General features: G+C 40.9%; 1 protein-coding gene and 1 non-coding gene across 3 annotated transcripts in view; one reads left to right on the top strand and one right to left on the bottom strand.

The window, feature by feature from the left end:
* Positions 1 to 15,200, top strand: part of PKP2 (plakophilin 2) — a 93,351-nt gene that overhangs the window by 14,847 nt on the left and 63,304 nt on the right. For both annotated transcript variants that reach the window (XM_027035889.2, XM_053226114.1), the window contains exons 3-4: positions 712 to 1,412; positions 12,872 to 13,007. In XM_027035889.2, the coding sequence (XP_026891690.2) occupies positions 712 to 1,412; positions 12,872 to 13,007 (837 nt within the window). The remainder of the gene's footprint in view (positions 1 to 711; positions 1,413 to 12,871; positions 13,008 to 15,200) is intronic.
* LOC113593119 (U6 spliceosomal RNA) lies at positions 8,947 to 9,050 on the bottom strand. Its single transcript, XR_003413178.1, has one exon. It is a non-coding gene; the product is annotated as a U6 spliceosomal RNA (small nuclear RNA).

The raw sequence follows: 15,200 nt of genomic DNA, 5'->3' as shown, positions 1-15,200 counted from the left end.
CCTACTTATCAGATTACCATGAGAACATTTTTAAGCTTCCATAGATGTTTTTTTGTAGATCCTTATTTTTTTTATTTTTATTTTTTTAAGTAAGCTCTGTGCCCAACGTGGGGTTTGAACTCATGATCCCGAGATCAAGAGTCACATGCTCTACCAACTGAACCAGCCAGGCACCCCTTCCATTGATTATTTTTTAATATTTATCTTTCCCAAATATTGCCATTTCCTAGATGAATTATATGAAGATTGCTTTTGTGTGGACACCATGGAAAACCAGGGACTTTAAATAGTGTCATATCTGGGGCACCTGGGTGGCTCAGTCAGTTAAGCGTCTTGATTTTAGTTCAGGTCATAATCTCGTGGTTCTTGAGTTCAAGCCCCACGTCGGGCTCTCTGCTCTCACAGTGCAGAGTCTTTTTTGGATCCTGTGTCTCCCTCTCTCTACCCCTCCCCTTCTTGCTCTCTCTCTGTCTCTCTCAAAAATAAATAAACATTAAAAAAATTTTTTTGCAATAAAATAGTATCAAATCTTAGTACAAAAAACTTAGTGCAAAACTTAGTACAAATAACGAAGTCTCTTTTTTAGAAAAGGGGCCAACCTCTTCATGTGATTCAGAGACACAGACATCTTATTTAATAGTCATGGAGTAGTTGGTCTTCAACAGAGATGAAAACTGATTTATGCCTCATTTAAACTTGATTTCTGTGCAGCCAGGCACCACTGCCACTTATGAAAATCGCTGGGGGAGAGGAACCGCACAGTACAGTTCACAGAAGTCAATGGAAGAACGATCCTTGAGGCAGCCTCTGAGGAGACTTGAGATTTCTCCAGACAGCAGCCCTGAGAGGATTCATTACTCACACAGTGATTACCAGTACAGCCACAGAAGCCAGACCGGGCACACTTTGCGGCACCAAGACAGCAGGAGATCCACCCTCCTTCTGCCACCTAGATATGCTCGCTCCGAGATTGTTGGTTTCAGTCACTCTGCAGCCATGAGCAAACATCGCCACTATGACACCTACCACAGACAGTACCAGTACGGCTCTGTTAACGACGCCGTTTTTGACCCTGTTCCCGTCAACCCGGTGGTGCTCACGTGCCCCAGGCCCGGGACCAGTCACAGCATGGGCAACCTTTTGGAGAAAGAGAACTATCTGACTTCAGGGCCTGCCGCTGGGCAGGTCAGGCCACTGGTGCCCCTGCAGCCTGTCACTCAGAACAGGGCTTCTCGGTCCTCCTGGCATCAGAGCTCCTTCCACAGCACTCGCATGGTGAGGGAAGCCGGGCCCAGTGTCACTGTGGATTCAGGCGGGAGGAGGACACACATGACTGTTGGCCAAGTGGCAGCAGGTGGAGGAAGTGGGAACATGCTCACAGAGAGAAGCGCTTTCACCGACTCCCAGCTCGGGTGAGTCCCCTTGTCAATCTGTGGGACAGTCAGTGCCAGCACATTCTGTTCCCACAGGCCTTAGGGTGTGAGCTGGCACTTCTGGGGCCGCAGAGAAAGGCTTCCAGAGATAAGTGATTAAAATAATGACTTTTCAGGCAGCTGCCTAATTGACAGAATAGCCCATTTACCTCAGGGACAGGGGCCAAGCTACCTGTTCCTATGGCAGCTTTGTGGGGAAATGTGACATTTCGTCCATCTGTTCCAAATTAGATGCCGGCTGAAGGGCTGGCCACCCCTTGGCTGTGTGAAAAGCTGCTCTGAATGGGAGCTAACTCCAGAGTAGACCAAGAAATGGGTAATTGCATGCATTTGCTCAATCATTCCTTGAAATGAAGGAAAGAAGGAAAAAATGCTTACTGCCCGTGCTAAGAGTGAACTTCATATGCTATTTTGATGACTACTGTCCTAAAAAGATGGAGAGTTAAGTAAGTAAAGCAGCTAATTTCTAGGTGCTGATACCGATGCTTTTACTTTTTGATTCTAGCAGCAGTGATTTGAAGGGTATTTTTTTTGGCAATACTGAATAATTCATCAAATTTTCTAAGTCATTCTTTTGCCTCTCATATTGACTTTATGGCTCATCTAATCTAACCTTTGGAACTTAACGCATTCAGGTTTAATGATGGAGTACAAATTTCATGAACTGAGGAAGTTACTAAGAGAAAAAGGTTGAGACATTATTTGATTATTAAATCAGTAACTCCCAAAATAATGATGTAGTATTATTATAGTAAAACATTAAATATGTGGTTGTTTTAATTTCTAAAATTGCTTAGTGGAAGTTGTCATCTCATGATCCCTGTAAGAGAAATTGACTTAATACTCATTGACTGGGCAGGCCCTGGTGATAAAAGATACTAGGATTCATCTAATCTTGAAGCAGGAAATATGTTTTATAAAGCAAAACTGAGCATGAGACTTCTAGCATTTCTTTTTTTTTTTTCTTAAGTTTATTTATTTTGAGGGAGAGCCAGCACAAGTGGGGGTGGGACTGAAAGTTGGAGGCGGGTGGAGAGAATCCCAAGCAGGCTTCTTACTCTCAGCATGGAGCCCAGTGTGGGACGTGAACTCAATGAACTGTGAGATCATGACCTGAGCCAAGATTGAGAATTAGACACTTAACTGATTGAGCCACCCAGGTGCCCCAAGACTTCTAAGATTTCTTATTGGAAGCTGATCTTTGTCAATATGAACATACTTAGAAGAAAATGCATGAGGTCATTATTTGTGGAGGAAAAAGCTGATCAAGGCTTTTAAATGGACAATATAAAATTTATTAAATGCCTACTATATCCTAAGATTTGTGCTTGGGCACAGTTTTCACACAGTGATTTTAGCAATAACAGAACTCTCATGCCACATCCTCTGACAATTAGCCTTCTTCTCTTCCTCCATCTGTGTGTCCCCATGCTTCTTGAGCCACCCTGTCACTTCTCAGTCTCCTCACTCTGCTGCATTTGGCTTCAGTCCCCACCATTTCACTGGAACATTGTCCTCACCAATGGCTGCCTTTTTGGTACATCCAAAGTAGACACATTATATTAGTCCTTATAATACTCGGCCTTTGGGCAACATTTGACAGCAGGGTCTCTGAAGTTCTCTCTCCCATTGGTTTCCAGGGCATCAGCCTCTCCTGGTTTTCCACTCGCCTCTCAAGCCACATCTTCATATTCTCTGAGTGCTCCTTTTCTGCATGCCCGGGGAGGTCATCTTTAGTAACCTTCCTCTTCCTGGTCTGGGTGCTCTTCCAGAGAGGCCCGTGTACCATGAATCCTCATGATTCCCAAAGTTTTATCTTCAGAACCATCCTCTATCCTGAATTCTGTCTAGATCTGCATGCATTTCCAGCAACCTCCTGGACATCCTACACTCAGTATATGAAAAACTAGATTTATTAGCTCCTCCTTACTGTCTACTCCTAACCATCTCCTTATACTGAAGTCGTGCCATTTACAAACCTGGAAGTCATGCTTATCTTCACCCCTCCCCAGTCACATCACCATATTTTAACCTCCTTAATGGGCCTTAAATTTTTACCCTTCTGTCCGTCTTCATTGCACATATGTCTCTTCCTCTGGTCTTACTGAGAACTGTTCTCTGGCCATTAGAATGATCTTCACAAATCTAATTGTTTCTCTGCCCAGATTATAACCTTTCCATAATTCCACCAAGTTTCCATACTATGCAGCATGGCATACATGGCCCAGCCCGTGTTTTCACCTCCGCTTATCACTCCAGTCCCATCTCTTTCTACTCTCCTTCACCCTTTCTCACCACCATCCGCACACACTCCCCCCACTACCAACCACTTGAAACTTCTTCACTTTCTTCTTCCTTACTGCCTTCCTTTTTTTCCATCTAGCCATCTGTCTCTCTCTGTCTCTGTCTCTTTGCCCCCAGTAGCTCTGGTTTTGCCTGGCTACTCATGATACTGGATGTGGCTCAGATACTGCCTATTTCCTGATGATGCCCCTCACAATCTAGATGCCCCAGATAGGTGCACTGTGTGGGTGTCTCTACCAGAATAATACATTGTGGTTGTTCATTTCTTACCTGCTTTCCCTCTAGACTTTGAACTTCCTGTGAGTGTCTTATCATCTTCATATTCTCAGTACCCTAAAACAGAGGCAGGCCCAGTATAGGCACTGTATAAACATATGGCAAGAGAACACAAGAATTAAGGAAGGAGGAAATGAAATAGAAACTCTTTACTTTTTGCAATCTAAGTTCTTTTTGTTGCTCAGATTCTAGAAGTATTAACTGTGCTATTTGGGGTTATTGTTGTAATGGACAGGGCAGGTTTCATTAGAATAATCCTATCTAAAAGAATAGAAGGAACACTTGGGAGTCAAGAAATTTAGAATAAAGGGTAAGACTTATATTCTTTTTTTTTCAATATATTAAATTTATTGTCAAATTGGTTTCCATACAACCCCCAGTGCTCATCCCAAAAGGTGCCCTCCTCAATACCCATCACCTACCCTCCCCTCCCTCCCACCCCCCATCAACCCTCAGTTTGTTCTCAGTTTTTAAGAGTCTCTTATGCTTTGGCTGTCTCCCACTCTAACCTCTTTTTTTTTTTTTCTTCCCCTCCCCCATGGGTTTCTGTTAAGTTTCTCAGGATCCACGTAAGAGTGAAAACATATGGTATCTGTCTTTCTCTGTTTGGCTTATTTCACTTAGCATCACACTCTCCAGTTCCATCCACGTTGCTACAAAGGGCCATATTTCGTTCTTTCTCATTGCCATGTAGTACTCCATTGTGTATATAAACCACAATTTCTTTAAGGACTTATATTCTTGACAGTTCCTAAGTTGCCATTCTAGAGAAATCATAAAAACGAACTCTTCTTGAAATTTTTGTTCTCTTCATAAAACGAGAAGGGGTCAGAGGTATTTCCTATAACGAGAAGAATAGGTGATCAAGGAGACATCCATGCCTAATGCCTAGATTTATGGTGTCTATGTCTCCCTTTCTTTAGTGTGCCTGTGGCATTTCAGCTCTCCAGGCTGCCTCCTGAGAGCCCTGGCTCTGGGACCACACCCTGTGTTCTCCTTTGCCCTGCATTCTGGCCCCTGTTCTTGGAATCTATATTTTTCTTTTTCTTTCTTTCTTTCTTTTTCTTTCTTTCTTTCTTTCTTTCTTTCTTTCTTTCTTTCTTTCTTTCATCCTTCCTTCCTTCCTTCCTTCCTTCCTTCCTTCCTTCCTTCCTTCCTTCCTTTTTTGTTTAGTGGAAGCCCCACGTGTAAAGAAGAGGTCTTTCATGTATGTGGAACATTCCTACAGAGTAGCTAGATAGAATTATAAACCTACATAATAACATAAGATATCAAACAATGGATCTTTCTTTCCAAAAGAATGGCTGGCCAGTTACTAAGGTAGCTGAAAACCAAGACATTGGAGTAAAAGACAGTCAATATCTGTTTAAATCAGACTGCTGAGAAAGGTTTAAGAAATCACCAAATAAAACATTCCAGGCCTGTTTTTCTGAAAATATGATTTTCGTACCTGTGGGGAACTAGTGGTTCAACAAATGAATATTAGGCTCCTCCTGTGTACCCAGCACTGCAAGAGGTAGAAATGGCATGGAGAGGATCAGTGAGAAAGAAAATGAGACACATCATCAAGTGCTAGGTTATGGAAATTCAGAGAACAAAAGAGCGTTGTGCTCTGAGATTAGTAGATGGAGCCTCTGGAGAGAGATTGAATCTGTAGTAGGATTACCAGTGAAGTTTGTGACAGCAGCACAGAACAGAAAAATTCTTCCACATCCTGTTAATTACCAACCTCTTAAGTTCTTTGATTCGAGTCTCCTTCAGCTATATCTTTCTTTCCATTTCCATTTTTAATGGCCCAGTTCAAGGGTTTATTGCCTCAGCTAAGACTCTTACAGTTCCCTCAAAACGGCCTCTAGAAGTATGTATCTCCACCAGAGGCATATTCCCAAAGCAGTGCTTTCATCACACTTCAATCTTCACGGAGTGGAGGAATTGCATTTCCTGAGCATCTGACCACACGGCGGGAGCTCTCCATTCATCGTCTTATGTTTGTTTGGCCCTCTGAGGTGTAGCCCCGTTAATACATAGAATATCTGGGGACCTGCCTCGGGGGGCTGTGTTGTTAGCTGGCAGGAACACTGGTTGCTGAAGGATAGCACACATGAAAAAGTACCATTTTTAATTTTTTCCTACATCTCATATTTTGACCAATGATACCATACATGCTTCCTCTTGCATTTTTCATATACATTGACATCATTTTAACATTCTCTGAAGTTGTTAAAAAAAAGACTTCTGGAGAATATGTTCAGGTGAAAATGGGGCCCAGGTGCAACTACTCTTCCTGATTCTCCTCCCTGCCCCCCCCCCCCCCACCAGCCCCATCTCCCAAGCACATTTCTGTAGGCTTCAGGAAGTGCTTTGTAATTGGGTGGGAAGGAAAGAGGGAAGGAAGAAGAGAGAGAGGAAGGAGGAAGAGAGAGGGAAGGGGTGGGGAGGAGTGCTGTGAGAGAATAGAGGAAATTTGGAATAGGTCTAGCTGGGGATAGGGACATGCAAAGATTTCACTGGACTGCACAGACGGTAACAAAACAGAAAATCCACACCCTGACCACTGTTGCAAACCTTAAAGAGGAAGTGCTCCTTCAGTTTGGGAATTTTTTTTTTTTAATGTTCATTTTTATTTTTGAGAGAACACGAAGCGGGGAGGGGCAGAGAGTGAGGGGGACAGAGGATCTGAAGCAGGCTCTGCACTGACAGCGGCACCCAATACGGGCTCAAACTAGTTTGGGAATTGTTTTCAATGATAATATGAAGTAGCACTGGATTGATTAGCAGTGGATAGAGAGCTTCTTTATGAATCATGTTCAGGAAAATAAAGGAGTAATGGAATTATTTGTGGGTGTTAAGAGTGTTGGGAAATTCAAACTTTGCTGCATCGTGTATGACTTATGAAATGGATTAAAGGCTTAGTCTTAAAAAAAAAAACTGCATCGAACAGAAGGCTATTCTTATGTTATAAATAATCTTCCATCGGTTGAAGCACCTGTAGTGATGGATGGTAAAGATTTAAAATTGCCACTGAGATTGAGACTGTTACAGTTTTAATTTCTCTGTAAAGGTATTGGAGTCCATGCATGTAAAATATTTCCATCTCTTTTAAATGATATATTTCTACTAAATAAAAGTGACTCAAATTCTGGATTTAATGATAATAGCCTACATTTTTACCCATTAAATTGACTCCTGAGGCACAACATTTTAAAATATGTGATCATTATATAATTCTCAGTACAGATGCCAAAACTGTTCTGCTTCATTCTTAATACCCTTGTACTCATGACATAACACTTGTATGTTTGAACATGTGTATCAGAAACACTGGGTATTGGTTTTTAGTCATGAGTCCCATTACTCTTATCTCCACACCTGTGTTATACCCACTCACACACATATTCACAATACCATACACGCTTACATGTGCACACGTGCATACATTAGTGGGTTGGCCTGATACAAGAGAGAATTTACAGGCATACCTCAGAGGTATGGTGGGTTAGGTTCCAGACCACTACAATAAAGTGAATATTTTGTTTTCCCAGTGCATACAAAAGTTATGTATACACTACAATCTGTGAAATGTGCAATAGCATTCTGTCTAAAAAAACAGTGTACATACCTTAATTAAAAAATACTTTCTTGCTGGGATGCCTCAGTGGCTCAGTTAAGCATCCGACTTCAGCTCAGGTCATGATCTCACAGTTTGTGGGTTCAAGCCCCACGTCGGGCTCTCTGCTGACAGCCCAGAGCCTGGAGCCTGCAGCCTGCTTCAGATTCTGTGTCTCCCTCTCTCTGCCCCTCCCCCACTTGTAGTCTGCCTGTCTCTTTCTCTCTCAAAAATAAACATTAAAAATTTTTTAAAAAATACTTTCTTGCTAAAAAATGCTAACCATCATCTGAGCATTCAGAGAGTTGTAATCTTTTTCCTGGTGGAGGGTCTTGCCTCGAAGTTGATGGCAGCTGACTGGTCACGGGGGTGCTTGCTGAAGGTTGGGGTGGCTGTATTGTGTGGCAATTTCTTAAAATCAGACAATGAGGCATGCTCCATCGATGGACTCTTCCTTTCATGAGTGATTTCTCTGTGGCATGTGATGCTGTTCAATAGCGTTTTACCCACAGTAGAAACGTCTTTCAAGATTGGAATCAATCCTCTCAAACCCTGCTGCTTTACCAGCTAAGTTGATGTAGTATCCTAAATCCTTTGTTGTCATTTCAACAGTCTTCACAGTATCTTCACCAGGAGTAGATGCCATCTCAAGAGACCACTTTCTTTGCTCATCCATAAGAAGCAACTCCTCTTTTATTAAAGTTCATGAGATTGCTGCAATTCAGTCACATCTACAGGCCCCACTTCTAGTTCTCTTGCTGCTCTTACCACACCTGCAGTTACTTCCTCTCCTGAAGTCTTGAGCCCCTTAAAGTCATCAATGAGGGTTGAAAAAAACCTCTCCCAAACTTGTGTCAATGTTGATATTTTGGCCTCTTCCTATGAATCAGGAATGCTCCTTATTTATTTTTTAAGTTTTATTTACTTAGGTAATCTCTACACCCAATATGAGGCTTGAACTCAGGACCCTGAGATCAAGAGTCACATGCTCTTGCAACTGAGCCAGCCAGGCACCCAGAATCAGGAATCCTCTTAATGTCATCTAGAATGGTGAATCCTTTCCATAAGTTCTTTAATTTACTTTGCCCAACTCCATCAGAGGAATTACTATCTATGGAAGCTATAGCCTTATGCAGTGTATTTTTTAAATAAATTTTTGAGTGTAATTGACAAACAATGTTAACATTAGTTTCAGGTAGAGAACATAGTGATTCAACAGGTTTATACATTGTGTTCACCACAGTGTAGCTACCATCTGTCACCAACGCTACTATAGTATCATTGACTATACTCCTTATGTTGTGTATTTTATTCCCATGACTTCTAAAAACCATAGACCTCTTCACAAATATTCGTGTTATCATTGCTCAGGAGCATGATAATCTCTATATCATTCCAATTTTAGCATATGTGCTCCTGAAGCCATGCATTTCTTAAATAATAAGGCTTAGGTGCCCAAAATTACTCATTGATCAGTGAGCTGCGGAGTGCATATTGTGTTAGTAGGCATAAAAACAACATTAATCTCGCACATCTCCATCTGATTTCTTGGGTGACCAGGTGCATTGTCAATGAGCAGCAATATTCCGAAAGGAATCTTTTTCTTCTGAGCAGTGGGTCTCAACAGTGGGCTTAAAAATTCAATGAACCATGTTGCAAACAGATGTGCTGTCACCCAGGGTTTGTTGTTCCATTGACAGAACGCAGGCAAAGTAGATTTAGCATAATTTTTAAGGGCCCTAGGATTTTGGAAATGGTCAATGAGAATTGGCTGTGACTTCAAACCACCAGCTGCAGTGGCCCTTATAACAAAAGAGCCTGTGTTTTGAAGCCAGGTGCTGGCTTCTCCTCCCTAGCTATGAAAATCCTAAATAGCATCTTCTAATATAAAGCTGCTTTGCTGCATTGAAAATCTGTTTTTTAGTGTGGCCACCTTTCTTAAATATCTTAGCTAGCTCTTCTGCGTAACCCGCCGCAGCCTCTACATGAGTGCTTCACCTTGCAGTTATAGGTTATGGAGACGGCTTCTTTCCTTAAACCTCATGAACCAACCGCTACTAACTTCCACCTTTTCTTCTGCAGCTTCCTCCTCTCTCTCGGCCTTCATAGATTTAAAGAGAGACAGGGCCTTCCTCCAGATTAGGCTGTGGCTTAAGAGAAGGTTGAATGTTGGGCCGGTTTGATCTTCTATCCAGACTGCTGAAACTTGCTCCATATCAGCAATAAGGCTGTTTCCCTTTCTTACCCTTTGTGTGTTCACTGGAGTGGATTTTGAATTTCCTTCAAGAACGTTTTAAATTTCCCTCAGGAACTTTTCCTTTGCATTTACAACTTGGCCAACTGTTTGCTCCAAGAGCCTGACCTGTCTTGGCTTTCAACATGCCTTCTTCACTGAGCCTGATCACTTCCAGCTTTGGATTGGAAGTGAGAGACATGCAACTCTTGCCTTCCCTTGAACACGTAGAGGCCACAGTAGAGTTAATATTGGCCTAGTTTCAATCCGTGTCTCAGAGAATAAGGAGGCCTTGAGGAGAGGGAGAGAGGTGGGGGAATAGCTGGTTGGTGGAGCAGTCAGAATACATACATTTTTGGGTTAAGTTTGTCATCTTACATGGGTGTGGTTTGTGGTGCCCCACAAGAAATACAATAGTAACATCAAAGATCATTGATTACAGATCACCATAGCAAAAATGTAAATATCGTGAGAATTACCGAAACGTGACCCAGAGACATGAGGTGAGAAAATGCTGCTGGAAAAATGGCACTGATGGGCATGCTGGACACAGGGTTGCTGCAACCTTCAGTTTTTAAAAAAGCAGTATTGCAAAGCACAGTAGAGTAAGGTACAGTAAAACATGCTATGCTTGTATTCATTGTGCTTGCTAACAAATACTGGAAAACACCCTGCCACACTGTCTTTTTTATTCTCCATTACCTGGAATGAATCAGGTGTACTCTTTTTGAAGCCAGAGTCCTAAGATACCTTTAAGGCATGTCTTTAGCCACAGTTCTAAGATTTTGCTGTCCTCAGTATGGTTTCTCTGAGTCAGTGCTTAAGGAAGCATGAATGTGTTAACATCCACAGTGATAATAGGTCCCCTAACCCAGTTACCCTCTAGGCAGAAATAAAAGGGGAGAGAAAAACCAGTTCAATGAGGCATTTGGGAGTTATTGTTTTACAAGTGGCAATTTTATTTGCCCTCTATAAATTATCCTCTCTTGAGTCAAACTGCATCAGATTTCATCATCACTATAAATACCCGCAATTAGTAAAGGACAAAAGTATGCTACTAGAAAGACATAAACCAAATGTCATTATAATGGCAAAACAAATGGTAACAGAATGTTTATAAAATTGTTTTCTTTAAGAAAAAGCATATTTTTAAAGTTTATTTATTTTGAGAGAGCGCGCAATCACAAATAGGGGAGGGGCAGAGAGAGAGAGAGAGAAGGAGAGAGAATCCTAAACAGGTGCAAAACCCTACACAGGGCTTGAACCTGTGAACTGTGAGATCGTGACCTGAGCTGAAATCAAGAGTCAGATGCTTAACTGACTGAGAGACCCAAGTGTCACAAGAAAAAGCATATTTAAATCTTTAAAAAAATTTTTTTTAGTGTTTTTAATTTATTTTTGAGGAAGAGAGATGGCGTGAGCAGGGGAAGGGCAGAGAGTGTGGGAGATGCAGAATCTGAAGCAGGCTCCAGACTGAACTGTCAGCACACAGCCCGATGTGGGGCTCGAACTCGTGAACCACAAGATCATAACCTGAGCTAAAGACAGACGCTTAGCTGACTAAGCCACCCAGGTGCCCCAAGAAAGAGCATATTTATAATTGTCTTTAATCATTACCTTTCCTGATGAATTCTTTACATCAGCATGATTTATATGAACAAAACAAACCCAATTTTCCTGAATTTTACTGTTTACATACTGTTATATTTATTAAATAAGAATACTTTTAGAAGTGCCTGGGTGGCTCAGTTGGTTAAGTGACTGTGACTCTGGTCATGATCTCACGGTTCGTGAGTTCAAGTCCCACATCCAGCTCTGCTGTCAGCACGGAGCCCGCTTCAGATCCCCTCTTTCTTGCCCCTCCCCTACTAGTGCCCTCTGCGCACTCTCTCTCTTTCAAAAATAAACATTAAAAAAAATTTTTAGGATGCATATTTTAAAATTCATTTTTAGCTGAAATAACAGTTTTGAACAGCTCTGAGAAAAACCTAATGATTGTTGAGGGAAGGTGTTTCATTCCACAGGTGTAACATTACCATGGTAGAAATAATTTTTAACTTCTATGACCAAATTTATTTTATTTTTATTTTTTTTCAATATATGAAATTTATTGTCAAATTGGTTTCCATACAACCCCCAGTGCTCATCCCAAAAGGTGCCCTCCTCAATACCCATCACCCACCCTCCCCTCCCTCCCACCCCCCATCAACCCTCAGTTTGTTCTCAGTTTTTAAGAGTCTCTTATGCTTTGGCTCCACCTCCCACTCTAACCTCTTTTTTTTCTTTTTTTTTCCTTCCCATCCCCCACGGGTTTCTGTTAAGTTTCTCAGGGTCCACATAAGAGTGAAAACATATGGTATCTGTCTTTCTCTGTATGGCTTATTTCACTTAGCATCACACTCTCCAGTTCCATCCACGTTGCTACAAAGGGCCATATTTCATTCTTTCTCATTGCCACGTAGTACTCCATTGTGTATATAAACCACAATTTCTTTATCTATTCATCAGTTGATGGACATTTAGGCTCTTTCCATAATTTGGCTATTGTTGAGAGTGCTGCTGTAAACATTGGGGTACAAGTGCCCCTATGCATCAGGACTCCTGTATCCCTTGGGTAAATTCCTAGCAGTGCTATTGCTGGGTCATAGAGTAGGTCTGACCAAATTTATTTTAAATTCCACGTAAAGTCTTATTGTGCCTTTGAAGTGACCTTTTCAGATGTAATTATCATACTACACATATTTATCTTCAGTGAGTTCAGTTTCTTTCTTTGGTATATATCATGCTGCTACTTAATTCAGTGACATTCTCAGAGGCCAGTCTGATCAGAGGTGGAATATTTCTACTGCTAGCTTCCTATGCCTTCTGACCTCAGATGATGATTTTTCTTTTGGTTGAAGAAAAGCCAAGGTGTTCTAGGTGCTTCCCCATGTTAGCCAAGTCATCTCTGAAAGATCAGGTTAGTAGGCAGGAGGGAGCAGGTTTGGAACTCTGCTGAATCCGTGACTGTTTGTCTAGGAATGCAGACGTGGAGATGACTCTGGAGCGAGCAGTGAGCATGCTGGATGCAGACCACACACCAGCACCCAGAATTTCTGCGGCAGCTACTTTCATACAGCACGAGTGCTTCCAGAAGTCTGAAGCACGGAAAAGGGTGAGTATCATCTTAAGTCCACTGTAAAATTACCACGCTTTGACATCTATTATGGTGGCCCTGCACACTGAAACCAGTAATTTAAGTTAAAAACAAATCTTTATTGAGTTATATGTCAACTATAGGTCAATTTTAAATAACAAGTTAATGAATAAAAGTCTTCACGAGCCTTTTTAATTAAAAGGGAATATATACTCATTACCAAAAAAAATTTACTGCAATTCAGAAACTTAGAATGTAAGTCTCCACACAAACCTTCCCCTCTTTGTCTGTCTCTCCAATCTCCCGCTTTAGGACCAAAGCCAACAATTGTTCACAGTCTGTGTACTTTTAGAGTTTTCTGATGGGAGGAGGGGGTTAGAGAGCTACCAAGAGCGCACATGAGCATTTTAGACTATTGTTTTCTATATTTAAATATATATTAAATATAAACAACGTTTTGCAGTTTTCTCATTAAGCAGTTATGAAAATGGTTCCATAGACAGCTCTGTACATATATCTTTTGGCATTCCCATAAGTGTTGTGCAGGGCAGACCACCTCCCAAATGGAATCACTAGGTCATTTTATGTTTGTTTAAAAAGTGGTATATTTGTTCAGGAAAAAATCATAGTTGAAAAAGGTTTTCAGTGAACCTAAGTTTCCCTCCTACTCCAAACCTACCCCCCATCTTTTTCTTTTTCTCCCTCCTATCCTCTCTCCTCCTCCCTCCCTTCTCTTTCCCTGTCTCTCTCTCCCACATCATTTTTGGGTGTCTTCCCAGAGATATTCTATACGTGTAGAAACAATTACTGGGTGGGTTGGTTCAGTATCCTTTTTCATTTAAAACAAAATTACAAATAGTAGCAGGTTATTGTACAAAATTACAAATAGTATGCAGTATAGTAGTCTGCACTTTGTTTTCATTTGAGGCTATATCTTAGAAATGTTTGATATATATTAGCCCTATTTCATTCTTTAAAAGTTGCTACATGGATTTCTTTTCTATAAATGTACCAGTTTTGTTTGTTCATTTTTTAACAGCTTTATTAAGGTCCAATTAAATTTTACCATGTTTAGCCATCATGAAGCCACCACAATCACGATAACGAACATATCCATTATCTCCAAAGTCTCTTTGTGCCCCTTTATAATCCATACATCTGACCCCTCCCTAACCCACTTCCACTCCCCAGGTAACCAATGATCTGCTTTCTGTTACTATAGAATACATTAAAGTTTCTAGAGTTTTATATAAACTATGTAGTATATACGCTTTTTTCTTTGGATTCTTTTACTGAGCTTTAATCTTTTGAGATTTATCCATGTTGTGTATATCAAAAGATGTGTGCATGTGTGTGTTTGTGTGTGTATAGCTGAACAGTATTTCATTGTATGGATACACCTTAGTTTGTTGATTCACTCACCTGTTGATGGATATTTGAGTTTGAGCTATTACAAATAAAGCTGCTGTGAACATATATGCACAAATCTGTTTTCATTTCTATTGGGTAGATACCTAGGAGTTGAATGTCTGGTAGGTATATGTTTGACTTTTTAAGAAACTGCCAAACTATTTATTTTTACTTATTATTTAGAGAGAGAGAGAGAATCCCAAACAGGCTCTGCACCATTAGAGCCACACAGACACCCATTTTTCCTTTTAAAAAAATTATTTAAATTCCAGTTAAATGCAGTGTCACATTAGTTTCAGGTGCACAAAACAGTGATTCAGCACTTCCATACAACACCCGGTGCTCATCACAACAGGATACTTTTTAATCCCCATCATCTATTTAACCCATCCACTCACCCACCTCCTCTCTGGTAACCATCAGTTTGTTCTCTATAGCTTAGAGTCTGTTTCTTGGTTTGCCTCTCTCTCTTTTTCCCTCTATGCACATTTGTTTTGTTACTCAAATTCCACATGTGAGTGAAATCATATGGTATTTGTCTTTGTCTGACTTATTTCACGTAGCACTATACTCTCTATCTCTGTCCACATCACCATAAATGGCAAGATTTCATTATTTTTTATGGCTGAGTAATATTCCAGTACTTTATCCATTCATCAGTCAATGACATTTGGGCTGGTTCCATAATTTGGCTATTGTTGATAATGCTATTTTGAACACAGGGGTGCATGTATCTCTTTGAATTAGTATTTTTGTATTTGTTGTGTCAATACCTAGTAATGCAATAGCTGAATCGTACAG

This window comes from Acinonyx jubatus, chromosome B4 (genome assembly GCF_027475565.1).
Source record: "Acinonyx jubatus isolate Ajub_Pintada_27869175 chromosome B4, VMU_Ajub_asm_v1.0, whole genome shotgun sequence".
NCBI classification, from domain to species: Eukaryota; Metazoa; Chordata; class Mammalia; order Carnivora; family Felidae; genus Acinonyx; species Acinonyx jubatus.
Note: the sequence above shows the minus strand (reverse complement) of the source record. Positions and strands in the feature narration are given on the sequence as shown.